The sequence below is a fragment of the Bos indicus genome, chromosome 11 (genome assembly GCF_029378745.1).
Source record: "Bos indicus isolate NIAB-ARS_2022 breed Sahiwal x Tharparkar chromosome 11, NIAB-ARS_B.indTharparkar_mat_pri_1.0, whole genome shotgun sequence".
NCBI classification, from domain to species: domain Eukaryota; kingdom Metazoa; phylum Chordata; class Mammalia; order Artiodactyla; family Bovidae; genus Bos; species Bos indicus.
Window position 1 is genome coordinate 14,696,902 of NC_091770.1, and position 19,193 is coordinate 14,716,094.

At 36.9% G+C, this 19,193-nt stretch overlaps 1 protein-coding gene across 4 annotated transcripts in view; it reads left to right on the forward strand.

Moving 5' to 3' along the window:
- SLC30A6 (solute carrier family 30 member 6) overlaps positions 1–19,193 on the forward strand; it is a 48,838-nt gene that overhangs the window by 5,396 nt on the left and 24,249 nt on the right. For 2 of the 4 annotated variants that reach the window (XM_019969970.2, XM_019969971.2), the window contains exons 3-10: positions 5,090–5,174; positions 6,158–6,200; positions 7,949–8,014; positions 13,580–13,660; positions 14,101–14,136; positions 14,875–14,969; positions 17,159–17,207; positions 17,521–17,640. In XM_019969970.2, coding sequence (XP_019825529.2) covers positions 5,090–5,174; positions 6,158–6,200; positions 7,949–8,014; positions 13,580–13,660; positions 14,101–14,136; positions 14,875–14,969; positions 17,159–17,207; positions 17,521–17,640 — 575 coding nt within the window. Of the gene's footprint in view, positions 1–5,010; positions 5,175–6,157; positions 6,201–7,948; positions 8,015–13,579; positions 13,661–14,100; positions 14,137–14,874; positions 14,970–17,158; positions 17,208–17,520; positions 17,641–19,193 lie in introns of those variants that run through there. The other 2 variants (XM_070798477.1, XM_019969972.2) reach the window with 2 other exon arrangements.

The window sequence follows — 19,193 nt, forward strand, 5'->3', positions numbered from 1 at the left end:
TTAATAAAAGTATAAAATAAAATTTTAAATAATGCTAGCTTTATGTAACATAATAAGCAGAAGCAATAATATTGACCATGTCTTGTGATACTAAAGACTTCTTTGTTTTTTACCCTTTTATCTCCTGTTTATAAAACCTTGGGATATAATCAGAAGCCAGTAATTCTAGTATTTGGAAATATTGTCACCTCTAGATGTTAAAGTTCAAGAGCCAAGGGTAGGAAACTAACTCACCTACTTATGTATCTAGTCCATTTAGGATGCTCTCTTGAGAACAGACAGTTATGATGTTGATGGAAAACAACTCTATTGCAGAAGTAAGCAGGGAGTTCTTTAAGCACACTTCAGTGAAACACCGTACACCACAGAATAGGTAGTAGGAGCAAAACTGATACAGGAGCACCTGGATTATACAGACAACCTGTATCATAATTTAAATCTGAAGAGATCCACCTGGCTCATCGCTATTCATTACTTCTCCTGTCTTAGTTCTTAGTGATTGCATATTTCATATGAAAGATCCTTACCTCTCAATTCCTCACCACAAATCTTGTCCTGTGTTCCTCTCAACTGCCCACTCCTATGATCATACCATGCTGCTGCTGCTGTTCAGCTACTAAGTCATGTCCGACACTTTTGTGACCCTGTGAAGCCTACTATATGCCTATGTCCAAGAAATTTCCCAAGCAAAAATACTGGAGTGGATTGCCATTTCCTTCTCCAGGAAATCTTCCTGACTCAGGGATCAAACCCACGAGTCCTGCTTGGCAGGCAGATTCTTTACCACTGAGCCACCAAGGAAGCCTGATCATGCCATACACTTTATCATTCACAATAACTATCTTCCCATTGTCTCAGTTACAAGCATTTTACTCATCAGTCACCGTCTCTTGTCTTTCCAGTCCCCTTCTCTTACCAGGACCTCCAGTTCATTGACTCTGCTGTGTTTTCACTGTTTTTTCACGTCTCTTATTGTCAATTGCTTGCTTATCAATTTAGATTCTCTGGTCCATCATTTTCATTTTCTTGCACATGCCTTCAACCCCTTTGTTTCCGTCTTCTGTCTATCATACTTTATTGGCAAATCCTCAACTTTATTAAGTCCACTCTACTCTGTACCCCATGCAAGCAACTGAGTGTAGCCTTAAACACAAAACCGTACTGACTGGTCTTACTTTGTTTTTGTTTTTTATTTTTTTTGCCACGCCATGCCACATGTGGGATCTTAGTTCCCCAACCAGAGATTGAACCTGTGCCCCCTTCAGTGGGAGCACAGAGTCTTAACCACTGGTCCACCAGGGAAGCCCCTGGTCTCACTTTAAATTCATGATCAAGTATGCCATTTGCACTGCCCATACTGTATCTTCCTAGTTTATTCAATTTCCCACGTTCTTAAGTGACATTTTCTTTCACTTCTATCCTCGAACTCCCCAAAACTTGTTCATCCTCACTCTAACCTGTTGGGTCTGGCTTCCTGTTTCTCTGAGGGAAAAGAAGCAATCAGGAGAAAACTTCTGCACCTTGTCATTAGCACATCTGCCGGCACTCTGCCTTCCCTCCCATTTCTTTGAATGAACTGTCTGATCTGGTCCATAAGGCCCATCCCTCCATTGTTGCCTTACTCAGAGCCAGGGTTCCTAGAACCATTCCTTCTTCTCTTGCATTGTTGTTCCTTCTTTAATCTTTCTCCTTTTCACATCATAATTACATGCCATAAATACCACTCTCAGCTGCTGCTTCCTTTCTCTGCTTGCTTTTGAAGCAAAACTATTTAGAATTATCTTTACTCTCTTTGTTCAGTTTCTCTTCTCACTGTTTCTGTTAAGCAAAACCAGTCTAACTCTGGTCCCCACTTATCCACAGAAACTGCTTTTACAAGTACCTAATAACCTCTGTGTTGCCAAAAGCAATGGTCATCCTCATTTCCCATCTTATTTGGCCTTCAGTGGCATTTGAATCAGTCTTCCTCCTTAAAGCATTTTATTCACTTGGACTCTGAACTGCCACCCTTGATTTTCCTCCTACTTACTTGAAAGCGTGAAAGTATTAGTCACTCAGTCATGTCCGACTCTTTGTGACCCCATGGACTGTTGCCTGCCAGGCTCCTCTATCCATGGGATTCCCTAAGCAAGAGTACTGGAGTGGGTTGCTGTGCTCTCCTCCAGGGGATCTTCCTGACCCAGGGTTCGAACCCACATCTCTTATGTCTCCTGCTTTGGCAGGTGGGTTCTTTACCACTAGTGCCACCTGGGGGGGCCCACTTACTTCTTAGTCTTTATTTTTTAGTCTCCTTTGTTACTCGCCTCCCATCTTTCTGACTTCTGAGTTTGGAGTGCCCAGGACTTAGAGAACTCTGGCCTCTCTTGTTTGCCTCATTCTGTCTTGGTGAGACTTTCACTACCATATGCTGATGACCCCGTATTTATATCTCAGCCTCTACCTTCTTCCCTACCTCCAATTCCTATATATAATGGCCTTCTCAACATTTTCACCCAAATATCTAATAGCCATCTCAAATTTAGTAAGATCAAACCCGAACTTTGATTTTCTATCACTTCTTCACCAAATGGCTCAGGCCAGAAACCTTGGAGTCACCTTTACCCCTCTCTTTCCTTCACTCCTCACAGCTGTTTTATAAGTAATTGCCAGCTCTGTCCTCGTTAGTAGGACAGAAGCTGACTCTTCTAACAGCCACCTTCAAAGCTCCCATCATTCCCCACATGGTTTATTGCAAGCACATTCTAATGGTCTTCCTACTTCCATCCATGCCCCTGTGCAGCATATTCCAGGTTGAGAAGCTGAATGAGCTTTTTAAAATGAAAGCTAAGTCACTGCTTCATCTCATCTGGAATACATCCCAGTTCTTTTCCTGGCATACATGACACTGCTTAATGTAGCCCCAGACTCCTCTCACCTCTCCTGTCTAGCTGTCCTCAGCCCCTCTTTTATCTCAAAGTATTTGCACTGTGGTTTCCGTTTTCTCTCTGAGATGTCTGGATGCTTAGCATCTTCACCTCTTTCAGATTTCTGGGCACATGTCAGCTTATCAGAGAGTTCTTTTCTGACCACCCTATCTAGATGAGCAGCTCTTTAGTATCTTCCATTACTGTGTTCTTACTATGCTTTATTTTTTCTTTCTAGCACTTACCACCACCTGACTTCCTATATTTGCTTCTTGTCTGTCACCCCACCTGGATTACAAGGTCCATGTTTCATTCACTGCTGTATCTCCAGTGCCTCAAATGCTATCTGGTACAAAATAGATACTCAAATGTTTGATTAACAGCTTGATTTGGCATGAGAATGGCATGTATTACATGCTTTATCTGCCTTTTCTGACTGTTACTGAATCCCTGTCCTGACTAGGCCCCTTGTCCAGTCATGTCCTCATTGGGCATACAGTCCCTCGTCCTGTTAACCTGTCGTATCAGTTCTCAAGTTTCTAACATCCGCATGTCACCTGCTCTTCTGGTTTTGCTCCTCCTTGAGGAGGAAGTTCGAGAATGGTGTCTCCCATAAATTTATGCTGGGAATTATTGTTCTTCTTTTTGATGCTTCAGTAACGTATTCACCATAACAGCTATTGTGAAGATTTTTTCTGTATTTAAGTGTCCAGTCCTACTTTACCATATGCCTTAGTTTTAGGAAATGGCTTGTTTCTTCCTTAGATTTATAGCCTGTTACCTCTGTGCTCCATGACTGTCACTTCTTTCTGCCTTATGATTTCTGTCTCTTGAGTTACCTTCTTATCCTTCTCACTTCTGGTGGTGGTCTTCCTTTCTAGACCTACAGCTTTCATCTGTATTATAAAACCATCCTATCCCATACCTTTCCCATACCTTATTTGACCTTATCTATTTAAATATATAAATATAAATTATATGTTTAAACTTAACATTTCCAAATAACAACCTTTCCACTATTTCATCTATACTTTGAAACAAGTGTTGGTCTCCCTATGTAGGGATTGGAGCAGAACAAAGTAAAAAACACTTCACTTGATCTCGTCTTCCTTAATTTTTAGAATGCTATTCTTCCTTCCTCTGACTAAATCCAAGCTGTTTCAGATCAGTTCAGTCGCTCAGTCGTGTCCGACTCTTTGAGACTCCATGAATCGCAGCATGCCAGGCCTCCCGGTCCATCACCATCTCCCGGAATTCATTCAAACTCATGTCCATTGAGTCGGTGATGCCATCCAGCCATCTCATCCTCTGTCGTCCCCTTCTCCTCCTGCCCACAATCCCTCCCAGCATCAGAGTCTTTTCCAATGAGTCAACTCTTCGCATGAGGTGGCCAAAGTACTGGAGTTTCAGCTTTAGTATCATTCCTTCCAAAGAAATCCCCGGGCTGATCTCCTTCAGAATGGACTGGTTGGATCTCCTTGCAGTCCAAGGGACTCTCAAGAGTCTTCTCCAACACCACAGTTCAAAAGCATCAATTCTTTGGCGCTCAGCTTTCTTCACAGTCCAACTCTCATATCCATACATGACCACTGGAAAAACCATAGCTGTTTCAAGGTATATCTCAAATCCTCCCTTTTCTATGAACTTCTAAACTGTGGTAATCTCCTTTTTTTAGCAGTCCTGTTTCTTATGACCTATTTGGTAAATAACCAAGCATTGTTCTGTTTTTGGTGGGTGGATGGGCAGGGTAACTTTATTTTGATGTAATTGCAAGCTTATAGAAAAGTTTTCAGATTAGTGTAACGAATTCCCTTATACCCTTTATTCAGATGCATCAGTTGCTTTATATTTTGCCCCATTTGTTTTATCATTGTCTCCATATATATGTTTATAGAGTCAAAATTATATTCAAATGTCATCTTATTTTCTCAACTATTTGAGAATTTATATGTCAGAATTTATTTTCTCTTGAATAATTCCCCTTCTCGAATTTTTTTAGGTTTATATATTGTGATAATAACTTGGTTGATGAATTTTTTGGGAAGTTTTAGAAACTGTAACCCTTCAGTTTTTTAAAACAGGTTGTGCTTATTCCTTTGAATATTAGAGTATGAATCCTCAAACTTGAGTGGACCCAAAGAAGTTTATCGGTGTTGTATAAGTAAGAATGATTTTCCTTTTCACAGTCCTGGAAGATACTGCTCTTTGGTGCAATAAACTTAACATGTACTGGCTTCCTGCTAATGTGGTGCAGTTCCACTAATAGTATAGGTATGTCACTGTTCTTATTTTTATAGTTAATTATTAATTTCACTTTTATTGTTCTCATCTTAAATAAAGGTATGTCTTCCTTAACATGGAATATATTATTCTGAAATACAACTTGAAAGATTTAAATGAGGGAATCTATTCCAAAAGTACCTTGTTATATTCTGTTTTGGCCCTGTCGCTTGGCATGTGGGATATTAATTCTCCAACCAGGGATTGATCCCCTGCTCCCTGCAGTGGCAGTGCAGAGTCTTAACCACTAGACTGCCAGGTAAATCCCTCAAAAGTACCTTGTAAACTATAAAATTTGGTTCAATTGTTAGGCATTATTTAAAATGAGCTTTTTCAAAAGATTTAAATCTATTTGAAAAACAGAGGTTTCTTTTTATTTTTTAATTGAGGTATAGTTGATTTATGTTATTAGTTTCAGGTGTACAGCATAGTGATTCAGTATTTTTATAGATTATACTCCACTCAAAATTACTATAGGGACTTCCCTTGGTGAGGAAGCTATAGATTAATACATTTGTTTGTTTTATTTTTTAGATTTCATATATAAGTGATACCATATAGTATTTGTCTTTCTCTGGCTTATTTCCCCAAGCAGAATATACTCTAGGGGTTATCTGTGTTGCTGCAAATGGCAGATGCACTCCTTTTTATGGATGAGGAATCCTCCTTCCTGCCTGTGTGTCTGTTGATGGCCCCTTGGGTTGCGTCCATGTCTTGGCTGCTGTAACTAGTGCTGCTGTGAACACTGGGTGCATGTATCTTTGTGAGGTATTTTTAGTGATAGATTAGTTCTTCAATTTATGTAGTGTATAAATAAGATTTTGAGGTTTATTGAGTTTTTCTTAAAAGGTAAAACCTCTTAATATCTTTCTTGTGTTTTTAAAAACCTCTTATATTTTTATGTACCATTATTTGTTGTATTTCCTAACCATGGATTCAGTAACATTTTAATCAGTCTTTCTGTTGTTTTGCAGCTTTAACTGCCTATACTTACCTGACCATTTTTGATCTTTTTAGGTAAGTTTTAAAAACTCTCCTTAATGTTTTAAAGCTTATATAGAATTTGTCAATCAACTATACTTCATTTAAAAAAAAAAAGAAAGAGATGTCCAGAAAACTTCCCCATTGTTTTACTTCTGACCTTAATTTGTGGTTACATGGGTGGTTTTTTTTTTCTATTTGTTAAAATGTACATATGTGCTTCATGCACATTTCTGTATAAATGTCCTATTTGGAATAAAACAGTAAAAATAAAAGAAGAGTTTATTGCACTGAATTTATGAACTTTTCTTTAATTAAAGGAAAGTAATCTGTGAAATTGGAGAAGGAAATGGAAACCCACTCCAGTGTTCTTGCCTGGAGAATCCCAGGGACGGGGAAGCCTGGTGGGCTGCTGTCTATGGGGTCGCACAAAGTCGGACACAGCTGAAGCGACTTAGCAATAGTAGCAGCAATCTGTGAAATAAGTAAAATTATCAACATGGATCATGTATACAAATAAAAACAATTAGAAGATATGCTGGAAGAAGATATCCCATTTACATAGCAACAGAAAAATACCCAGACGTTAGGTCAGTTGCCTACCTATAGATGAGTCAGCTATAGGTTCCTGCTAGGGAGCAGGAACATGTAAGAGCATACCAGTTCCCACTGGAACTGTGTAGATGGGAAAAGAAATGAGGGGTATTAATAACTGCAAAGCAAGTATGTGATTGTGAGATCGAGAGACAACCTGTCGGCTCCTGCTTTTGGGGACCTTTCTTATTTCCAGTGTGTGTGTGCTTAGTCACTCAGTGGTGTCTGACTCTTTGAGACCCATGGACTGTAGCCTGCCAGGCTCCTCTGTCCATGGGATTCTCCAGGCAAGAATACTGGAGTGGGTTACCATGCCCTTCTCCAGAGGATTTTCCCAACCCAGAGATAAAACCCAGGTCTCCCGCATTGTAGGCAGATTCTTTACCGTCGGAGCCACCAGGGAAGCCCCATGTTTCCAATAAAGATTACAAAGTGCTTGGACAATGATGTCTCCAATATCTGTGCCATAGGTGTGTTATAGGATGTCTTTTCATCAGTCACATAACTAAATCTTCTTGATGGATCTAAAACAGATAGTTGTTACCTGAATTTCACACTGTAGTAAATTGTCTTAGAGTGAATTTCCACTATACCTGGAAAGCAACCATAACTTTACCTCATCTAGAATATTGTCAAGGTGTTATTAATATTTAGTTTAACTTTTAACATAGATTAAATAAAGTTTATCAAAGTTGAAATGTTTATGCCTGCTACTACTACTAAGTCACTTCAGTCGTGTCCGACTCTGTGTGACCCCATAGACTGCAGCCTACCAGGCTTCTCCGTCCATGGGATTCTCCAGGCAAGAACACTGGAGTGGGTTGCCATTTCCTTCTCCAGTTTATGCCTAGAACCAAGTAAATATTCTTAATTATTACTATGTTATTTTTTGCAGGCTCAGTTATGGAAACCATTTAGGGTGGATAACTTACTGAGTAGAGAAAATATGAGTTTAAAGTATTCTATTTAACTGTCTTAATGGTATATCATAACTTCTTCTGTTTCTCCCCATGTTAAAACTCACATGTTAGGGTGTTTATTGTGATTAGATTATAAATCATTAGAATAATTTGTTGTTAGCCTGTGAACACTGTTACTTTTAGCAACTTAGGTATTCTGAAAACCAAATTTCTTTTTGTATGTCTTCTAGCTCTTGTTCTAATGCTGTATTTATTTGCCTTTTTACTTAGTTTGATAACTTGTTTAGTAAGTTACTGGGTGATGATGAGGAAACCTAGCCCTGCCTATTCATTTGGGTAAGTTCAATTTACTTTATTTTCTGCTAACTTATTGCTATTAAAATTAGTAGTTAAACTACTAAAGAGCTAGCTTGAATATTTGTAGAAAATAAGTATTGCCTGTTTAGTGTGATAATGATAAATAGTAAAATTAGATTTTAAAAAGCATCTTCTAAGAGGATTCTAGATAAGAAATATAGATGATTAAATTTAAATCATATTAAAGTAAAATGTTCACATTAGGTTCTTTGCTATTTTACAAAACAAATCTTAACATAAAATGTTCATTTTAAGGTCTTTGGTAATTTCTTATTTCAGTTAGAGAAAGTACAAAGGATTTTTGTGTATGTATCTTCTAGATGTTAAAGTAAGTGGGATACACTTTAACGTTAATGCAGTGGTAGAGGTATATTTTTCCCATAAGACTAGATTTGTGATAGCAACAAACTGACAAAGATTTTGAGATTTCTGTGTCTATAGTTTAGAAATTGCTGAAAGCTGGAAAATAATCTTTTACATCAGAGGATTTTTTTTTAATATTTATTCATTTATTTCACTGGGCCAAGTCCTAGTTGTAGTATGTGGGATCTAGTTTCCTGACCAGGGATCGAACTCAGGGCACCTGCATTGGGGGTGCAGAGTCTTAGCCACTGAACTACCAGGGAAGTCCCGGATGTTTTTATTATATTAGGAAAAGAAATGAATTCCTTTCAGATTCAAGGAAAGAACTAGAAAGAAAAATTTAACCTTGGTGAAGAAACTCTTGAACCAAACTTAAACTTTCTTTTCCATACCATTCATTGGGATTATATTCTTTTGAACAAAATCAGGTTTTATTTACTTAAATAATAAGACAGAGTGAACATGAAATTTTAATGCAAAATGAAAATATTTGTGTGTCACTGAAATTTAATAGAGTTGGACTGTTACTATGATAACCATTTGTAGAGAATACATATCTGTATATGGAAATCTTAACTCTTGAGTCAGGCTTTTGGTGGTGACAGAAATCCAATTCAAACTAATTTGGTGGGAAAATGATAATATACTTGTGTGGGAAGACTGAGGTAAGCTGGCACAGGGACACTCAGGACATTGTCTTTCTCTTACCTCAGTGGCCTGCTTTTCTCTGCATGTCAGGTTCGGTTTCTCAGACCATTTTTCTCCACTCTGCTGGAATGATAACTTCTAGCAAGACTTGGAACATTCTTACCTTCCTCCTAGACAGGAAAGGACTCTTCCCCAGCTCTGGTTCTGAAAATTAATGAGAAAGAGCTGTTGGTTTTTCCGCCTTGGTATAGATGTTAGTCTTTTTAGTTCAGCTCCTGTGGCCAGGATACAAGGTTTAATAAAGACATGACAGCTCCCATTTTGGTCTCATTGCTTAGAGAATAGGAAACGAGAGAGCAATTAAATATAATTACAGTCAGTTGCATGGCTTGAAGTATCATCTATATCTGATAATTCCAAAATTTCAGTTCTGTAGCACTGAGATTTATCTCATGTCAGTGTTCCCTTCATGCCAACTTCACATGGGTGCCTAATTGATGTCTTAAATTCAAGCTAAATTTCCTGTTTTGTTTTCTTTCCCCAACATCTGTTCCTTTGTAGTTTTTCCCATCTTAGTAAATACACAGCCACTTAGTTGCTCAGGCAAAATCCTCGATTATTCTCTCATCACCCATATTTATCCATCAGGAGGTTATGTCAGGATAACTTACAAACACATCCAGAATCTGCCTCCACCCCCATTTCTATCTCCAGTACTACCATCCTAACCAAGCTACCTTCATTTCTTGCCTTCAGCAACATCCTGCATCCTAATCCTAACTAGTCTGCATACTTTGCTTTTCCCAACCCTTGGAGTCCATTCTTTGTGTAGCAACCAGTGTTTGTTTGTTTTTTTTAAGCCTAAATCATGCTATCATTCTACTCCTTAAAACCATCCAGTTGTTTCCTATCACATTGAGAGTAAAATCCTGACTCCTTTCCCTTGTTTATAAAGGCTGTGTATGACTTAGACCCAACCTACTTCTTTTCAAGTTACCACTGTCATGCACTCTGTCTTTGTGTCTATAATTTGAATATAACTTATTCTTGCTTTAGGATCTTTATACAGACTATTCTCTCTCCTTGAGATGCTCTTCACCTGATTCTTTCAAGATAAGCCCAGTTTTGTTATTCCAGTCTTAATATTACCAAGTGCTAATATCATTAAGTGACTGGGCGCAGTCTACAATGAATTCTGAAATAGATCACCTAGTTAGTCTTTTGTCACATCAGACTGGACTTCCCTGGTGGCTCAGACGGTAAAAATTCTGCCTGCAATGCAGGACACCCAGGTTCATTCCCTAGGTTGGGAAGATCCCCTAGAAAAGGGAATGGCAAGCCACTCCCAGTCTTCTTGCCTGGAGAATTCCATGGACAGAGGAGCCTGGCAGGCTGCAACCCAGTCCATGGGGTTGCAAACAGTCGGACACGACTGAGTGACTAACATTACACACCAGACTACTATAATTCTCTGTATAGAACTTATCAGTTATTTGTTTTTTTGTCTCCCCCTTTAAATATAAATTTCTTGGTAGCATGGACTGTTATCTTATTCTTTTCTTATATCCTTGTACAGTTTGATGAATTTTAACAGATAAATATACTTGTATAACTACTATCTGGATCATGATATAAACCATTATAAGTTCCCCCAAAGCCTCCATTCATGACTTAAGGTTGAGTCAAATGCCGAGAAAAGTAACCAGTATTCTGATTGCTGTCATTTCAGATTATTATTGCCAGTTTTGAAATCATATAAATGGGATTGTAATATGTATCATCATATAGCAGTAATTCATTCTTGTTCTTTGCTCTAATATTCCAATATGCCAATATACGTTTATATGTTCAACTATTGAAAGAAATTTAGATAATGTTTACCTTTTTGTTATTATGAATAAAACTACATATGCTCATTTTGTACTTTTCTTTTGGTATACATGTGTGCTCATTTATGTTGGGCATATGTCTTTGAGTGAAATTACTGTCATAGGACTTGCATATATTTGTCATTAGAAGATAGGATAATTCCAAGCAGTTCTCCAGAGTGGTTTTGCATTTCTACTGGCAGTATATCTGAGTTCTAGTTGCTTCAGGTCCTTACCAACTGTTGGTATTGCCTTTTTTTTAAAAGCCATTCTAGGATGTGCAGTGGTATCTCATTGTAGGTTTAAGTTATTTTCTTGATGAGTATTTGAGCACTTTTTCTTATGTTTATTAGCCATTCAGATTACCTCTTTTCTGAAATGCTTGTTAAAGTGTTTTATCCATTTTTATATTGGGTTGCTTATTTTTTCTTATTGATCCATAGGAGTTCTTTCTCTTTCATTCTCTTAAAGCTATCTTCTGATGCATGGAATGTTTTTAATTTCAATGATAAATTCAGTTGATCAGTCTTTTCCTTTATGGTTAGTACTTTCTGTGTACTTGTCAAGAAATCTTGGCCCAAGATCATGAGATACTCTTCGCTGTCATTAGGAGTTTTACAATTTGACCTTTCACATATAGGCTTAACAATCAAACTAGAATTTGCTTTTTGTATATGGTTTGAAGTAGAGGTCAAGGCACATTGGTTTCTATACAGCTATTCAATTTGATAAAACATTAATTGAATCAAGTTTCTTCTTTTTTATTGCTTTTATGTGCTACTTTTTCATTAATCAAGTAACTGTATATGTTGGTCTGTTTCTAGATTCTCCTTTCTCTTCAAAGTGTATTTGTCTGTCTTTGCATCGGTTCTGTACTGTGTTAATTACTGTAGTTTGAAATCTTGCAGTGGAATACTGTAGTGGAAATCTTCCTACTTTGTTCTTTAGACCTTTGCTTTCCTTCACCTTTTGCATTTCTATGTGCACTTTAGTATCAACTTATCAATATCTACAGATAACATTGCTGCATTTACATACTGTTTTTTCCATACCCTCCTATAACCTACTTTTCTTCATTTATTTCCTTTCATGTCAGTAAATACATTTGTTATATTTTTAGTAATACATAATGGTCTTTTGTTGATTCCAACATTTTTCCATTACCAATAGCAACGTGATGTATGTCCTTAATTATTTTATTATTTCCTGAATTTTGTACCTCCTGGAATTAAACCAGCTGATTTGAGGAGAAAAAAAGTAATGTGATGAACATCCTTAATTATTTATTATCTTTTCTGAACATAGTTATTTCCTTGAGAAATTTTAGTGTACGTACATACTACAAATGTTGAATGCCATTAAACTGTGTATAGTGGTAAAAACCAAGATAAATAAGACAGCAGTCCATGGCCTCCAGCTGATAGTTTAGGGATAATAAGACATATGTAAATGTGACAGGCAGTATCAGTTCAGTTCAGTCACTCAGTCGTGTCTGACTCTTTGTGACTCCATGAACCGCAGCACCCCAGGCCTTCCTGTCCATCACCAACTCCCGGAGTCACCCAAACCCATGTCCATTGAGTTGGTGATGTCATCCAACCATCTCATCCTCTGTCGTCTCCTTCTCCTTCTGCCGTCAATCTTTGCCAGCATCAGGGTCTTTTCAAATGAGTCAGCTGTTCGCATCAGGTGGCCAAAGTATTGGAGTTCCAGCTTCAACATCAGTTCTTCAAATGAACACCCAGGACTGATCTCCTTTAGGATGGACTGGTTAGATCTCCTTGCAGTCTAAGGGACTCTCAAGAGTCTTCTCCAGCACCACAGTTCAAAAGCATCAATTCTTTGGTGCTCAGCTTTCTTCACAGTCCAACTCTCACATCCATACACGACCACAGGAAAAACCATAGCCTTGACTAGATGGACCTTTGTTGTTGGCAAAGTAATGTCTCTGCTTTTGAATATGCTGTCTAGGTTGGTCATAACTTTCCTTCCAAGGAGTAAGCGTCTTTTAATTTCATGGCTGCAATCACCATCTGCAGTGATTTTGGAGCCCAGAAAAATAAAGTCTGACACTGTTTCCACTGTTTCCCCATCTGTTTCCCATGAAGTGATGAGACTGAATGCCATGATCTTAGTTTTCTTAATGTTGAGCTTTAAGTCAACTTTTTCACTCTCCTCTTTATCGTAGTGATTAAAGTCATGAACACTAGAGCCAGAGTGTCTGAGTTTGGAAATCTGACTCCTCCACTTGCTAGCTATATGACTAAACAGTTACTCTTACTCTTGGGCTTCAAGATCCTTATCTCTTACTTATTTATTTTTTTAAAGAGGGATAGAATCACCCCTCATAAGGATTTAGATGAGATAATGTGTTAAGTACTTTGACTGGGTGTCTAACATAAGATGGGTCAATTAAGTGTTAGCTGTTATTATGATAATGAATATTTCTAGAGAAAAAAAGCCATAAAGAATATATGTTTTATAAATAGGTACTCTTTCTAAAATCTAAGATATTCACTGTTTATTATCATTCTAGAAACTAGATTTTTTTAAACAGTGTTTGGCTTATAGTAGTTACACTTGTAGTGAGTGAGTGATGTGTTTTACAGATGCTAGTTTGTGAATTGAAAAAATTATGCTAATTTAATTAATTTTCCAATTTCAGATTTGAAAGATTAGAAGTCCTGGCTGTATTTGCCTCCACAGTCTTGGCACAGTTGGGAGCTCTCTTTATTTTAAAAGAAAGGTACATTTGTATATGATGTTTCTGTCACTGCAAATTCTACCTGTGCTACCTTTGGAAATATGAAAGAATCCAGTGAGACATTCTGGTTAAAAGGGTATACAAATTAATATGAACAATGCTGGAGATTTGATAGTACAATTTCTTCATGTTTCAGACTTTTCTCCCTCTTTATACCCTTCTTTTATTACCTTTGATACTACTAAATCCAGTCATAAGTAGATGTGAATAAAAGGAAGGGATTCAGTCAGACATATTCAGGTTTGTTAGAGAAGGATTGGACATTGCACCTTGAGGATAACTTGTGGGTCTGCTTGTCTCATCACTACTAGTAATCAACAGGTCATATTTAAAAGTTTTGTGAATTTATTAGATTAATTATGTATTTAATAAAGTTTTTTAACTTAATTCTTTAATACATTAACATTATTTCTTTCTTTTAGCGCAGAACGCTTTTTGGAGCAGCCCGAGATACACACGTAAGATTCTACTTTTGACATACAATATACTATTAAGTTTGATTCCTAGTGATTAATTGGGAATTATGAAAATTATGAAAATTATGAAAAAAAATAATATGAAATAATGATTACTTTGGCCCATACTAGAGTTCAGAGTGTGGTAATATATATTTCACAAGCAAAATCCCCAAGTCCCAAGACTCCTTCTTTTCACCCTTAACTGTTCCCAAGCCCCTACGTTTTTATACGGAACAAAAAGGCCTCTCTACTTTGATGTCGGGTCCCTCAGTATTTCCAAATCCAGGCGAACATGCTAAACCAGCCCTGTCTTGTCGTCTATAATTTAGATCCCCCAAATTTTTTAGTAGCATCTCTAGAAGAGATGGAAGTGTTATTAGCTGCAACAAAGATGCTAACTGTGTGGATCTGTTCTGATCAGTTTCATTCAGGACAGTTTGACTTAGCCAGCAGACTATAAACCAAATATCTGTAGCATTTCTAAAGATTTATAATAGCAATTACCTGTAAGAAGATATTGTTAATGCTAAGGGTCTTTTTTGGAGGGGTGGGGATCCCATGTAAGATGGAGCAACCATATGCAGAACATGGGTCATAAAGCTAGAAACCAAGTTCAAATTCTGACTGCAAATACTGAAGCAGACCACTCTGCTCCCTCATCTCCTAGTCACGCTACATGCTGAAATTATATATTAATATTACCAAGAAAAAAGTAACAATGAGTGTTATTCTTTTTAGGGGAAGATTATTAGTTGGTACTTTTGTGGCTCTTTCCTTCAACCTGTTCACAATGCTTTCAATTCGGAATAAACCTTTTGCTTATGTTTCTGAAGGTATGTTTTTGTTTACCATTAATAAAAATCCAATTAATTTCTGATAGCAACAAATCTTTTGTTTGTTTCATTGATTCATAAATCAATGAGAAAGTGTATCCTGAGGGAAAGAGAGAACTACCTCCCCCTAAAGTTCTAAAGTCTTCAGAAACTTATAAAGCAGAAAATTAAGAAATAGAATCTAACTTTTAAGTTTTAAAATAACATATTCCTTAAAAACAAGCAGAACTGACAATTAAATTACATGAGATAAAAAATTACATTTACCAGATAACATGAATGAAATTTTAAGTGTATAAACTACCTAAGAATGCATTTTAGAAGCATCAGCGTACATATAGTTGATGTGCTCATTGCAAATAATTATATTTTGTTAATTAACTTCATTCCCAGGAACTCTCTGGGGCGATGATGGGTGGGCATATATTTGAAAGTATCCAAATTTTAGTCCTTTTGATAAATTCTTTTACTTTCAAGTCTAAAAATTCAGGTAGAATTTTCATTTTAGTGGTCTAAAGTATTGACATTTTTCACTAATTTCAGTGTTTTGGAGTCCTACTCCCCCACACCAGGTTAACCGCTGTTGGATGGCTGGAGGAGTTTTACCTCACTTTACACTGAGATAAAAACAAAAGCGGGCTGTGTACACACACCTGCACTTTGAAGGAAAAATAGGGGAAGGTCTTTTTAAGTCTCACTGACTTGAATACCAAGATAACCAGGGGAAGAAAGCTTTCTGAAATACCCATTCAAGCTTAAACAACTTCCTAAGTGTCATGAAGTATGAATTTATTTGTATGAATTAGAGTTTAAGAATTACTGCATAAACTGGAAAATTAAATAATGATATTTATGATCATCAGAATTATTTTGAAAAAACTTTATTAAAATACTATTATGCTCATTCTTGAAATTTTAAGAAGGTACAAAGATTTACAAACTATGTTTCCCTGAAAAGCAGAAAGATACAAGAAGGAAACAGTACTGGTAATCTCATGAGCCAGAGATAACATCTATTAACATTTCTGTTTTGTTCCTTTATTTTTTTTTCTGTGCACATATGTATGTTTTTTTACATACTTAGAATTGTATCAGTTAAAAATTATATGCTTGGCTTTTTTCACTTAACTTTATGTCTTGAATATTGCCTGTCATTAAATAATCTTTGAAAAATAATTTTTGAATGCTTGCATAACATTTTGTCATGAATATTTAAAAAAATTAGTCTAATGTACATTTTCAACTTTTCCTTTTAACTATAACCACCTTTTTTCTATCAAATTTCTTGTATGCGTTTCTAATCTTCTCAGAGAAAAAATTATAAGTGTTTGATATATATTGCCAAGTTTATTTCCAGAAAAATCATCCAGTTTGTATTTTTATTAGCTGGAAATGAAAGTTCGCAGAAATATCAAGATTTACAACATGAGTTGAAATTTGAGTGAAAAAAAATATTAAAGCACTTTCTGCCAGGCAGTGTGCTCAGTACTTTACACAGAGCCCATTTAATTCTTCCTATAACCATATAAGGTAAATCGTTTTATTCTCCCCACTTTACACTGAGGCACTGAGAGATTCAGTCACTTGTCTCAGGCTATATATCTAGTCAAGGGCAGGGTTGAGGTTGAAGCCAAGTATCCTGGCATCAGAGTCTGCTTTAACTGCTGTTCTAGGCCACTGTTTATATGGCTTGCCAATCTTTTCTACATCATGGTGCACATAAATGAGAATTTCTGTAGCACCCTGGAGTAAATGTAAGAGTATGCTTGCACCTGGAGGCTACATGTCCAGGGTCAGTCACTGACTGGCATCTGCATGTAGCCAGATACCTGGTCTCTCTGAAAGCTAAGAGAGTTAGTAATTGGTGGACCTGCAACTCATTTTCAACACACTGGTTAGGAAGCTTTGCTTTGCAGTGTAATAAGCCTTTAAAACTTCAAATTAATAGTAACGATGACATGTGTAAGTTCATTGATTCCATCAGATCAGCTATGTATTGTAGTTGAAACTACTTTTCATTTAATATCCTAAAGGCATAAAAAAGAAAAAAGTTCTAGGTATAATGTATCCCTTTGTACTGTTACATAGTCATCATGAAATTTATTTTTTAAATTTAAGAATCAAGTATTTCTGGTAATTTAATAATTATTTCTGGTAATTTTAATAATTTAAGTATTTTCTTTTTAAAGCTGCAAGTACGAGTTGGCTTCAAGAGCATGTTGCAGATCTTAGTAGAAGGTAAGCTGTTTGGGGTTTCATAAAATACATATTGTTAAAGGAATGCACAGGAAACACATCTGTTATGGGAACTTAACATTATTCGTTGCTGAGGTTACTATATGAATCTCACAGATTAGATTCTTCTTTTCCCTTGGCTTTTTCTTATTTTTTAATTGATGATACAAAAGAGAACTTTACAAGTGAGAGATTTGTTCCCAAATCCTCTTTGTTAAATGATTTATGATACTAAAATGCAAGTCATCTTTTATTCAGTTTTCATTATTATTACATAAGTTTTGGTAATGAGTACTCTTTGTTTGTTTTTTCATAGCTTGTGTGGAATTATTCCAGGACTTAGCAGTATCTTCCTTCCCCGAATGAATCCATTTGTTTTGATTGATCTTGCTGGAGCATTTGCTCTTTGTATTACTTATATGCTAATTGAAATTAAGTAAGTATTTTTTATTGCTCTCAAGTGGATTTCCATTCCTGGGGTCTGATTTTTAAGGGCATTAGGACGCATGCGGATTAAGTTTATAGCATGTTTATGACCTGTGCAACTTTGGTCAAGTCTTGTCCTCAAGTGTCTTCATCTGAAAAAATTAAGGGGGGTTGGATTCAATAAGAAATCTTCACTACAATCTATAATGCAGATGGGAAAGCTATTTAAATTCCCTTCTGCTGGCCAGATGAGTGAAACAGAAGAGGAGAGTAAGAGACTCATAAATTATAGGTACTGTTGCTGAATGAGGAAAGAGGAGTAGATGTGAACCAATTTTTTTTTTAAAGCAAGCCTATTAAGAAATAGTCTTTAGCAAGCTTAAGTTTAATGTTATGACATTATTCTTTGACTCCCTACCCTTTTGCCTACTCTCCTAGGACATCACATACCATTGTTTGTATTTTCTACCTTTGTGTGATTCCTTCACTTTATTTCTAGCCCAGATCTCTATATCTCAAAGCCTATCTTCTGTTCATGTCCACCTCGACTGAACCTGTTTTCCCCATCCGCTAAACTGCTTTTTTTTTTTTTTGTATTTCCTGTGAGACTGACTGCTGCCACCATCTATTCCATTGCATTCTACTTTTTTGTGTGTTCATTTTAATTTATTTATGTATGGCTGTGCTGGGTCTTTATTGCTTCGCAGGCTTTTCTCTGGTTGTGAGTGGGGGCTGGTTGTGGTGCTCAGGCTACTCACTGCATTGGCATCTCTTGTCGTGGAGCACGGGCTCCAGGGCGCACAGGCTTCAGTAGTTGCGGCACATAGGCTCAGTAGCTGTGGTGCATGGTCTTAGTTCTTCTGCAGCATGTGGGATCTTCCTGAATCAGGGATCAAATCCGTGTCTCCTGTGTTGGCAGGCAGATTCTTTACCTCTGAACCACCAGGAAAGCCCTGCTTTCCACTCTTAAATTGCATAAAAAACATACGTAAAATAAAATTTACCATTTTAGCCATTTTCAAGCATACAGTTTAGTATTTTCACAGGCATTTGGTGCATTCACTTTGTTGTACAACCATCATCATGATTCATCTACAGAACTTTTTCATCTTCCCCAGCTGAACCTGTACTCATTAAATAACTTCTACCAATTTGGCCTCCTTCCAGCCCCTGGCAACCACTATTCCACTTTTGGTCACTATGAAGTATTCTGAGTACTTGATTTAAATGAAATCATACGTATTTGTCCTTTTGTATCTGGCTTATTTCACTTAGCATAATGTCCTCAAGGTCCATCCATGTCAGAAATGGCAGGATTTCCTTCTTATGACTGAATAATATTCCACTAGTGTACATACTTGTGTATATATATATGCCACACGGGGCCTCCCTGATAGCTCAGTTGGTAAAGAATCCACCTGCAATGCAGGAGACCGCAATTCAATTCCTGGGTCGGGAAGATCCTCTGGAGAAGGGATAGGCTATCCACTCCATTATTCTTGGACTTCCCTTGTGGCTCAGCTGGTAAAGAATCCGCCTGCAATGCAGGAGACCAGGGTTTGA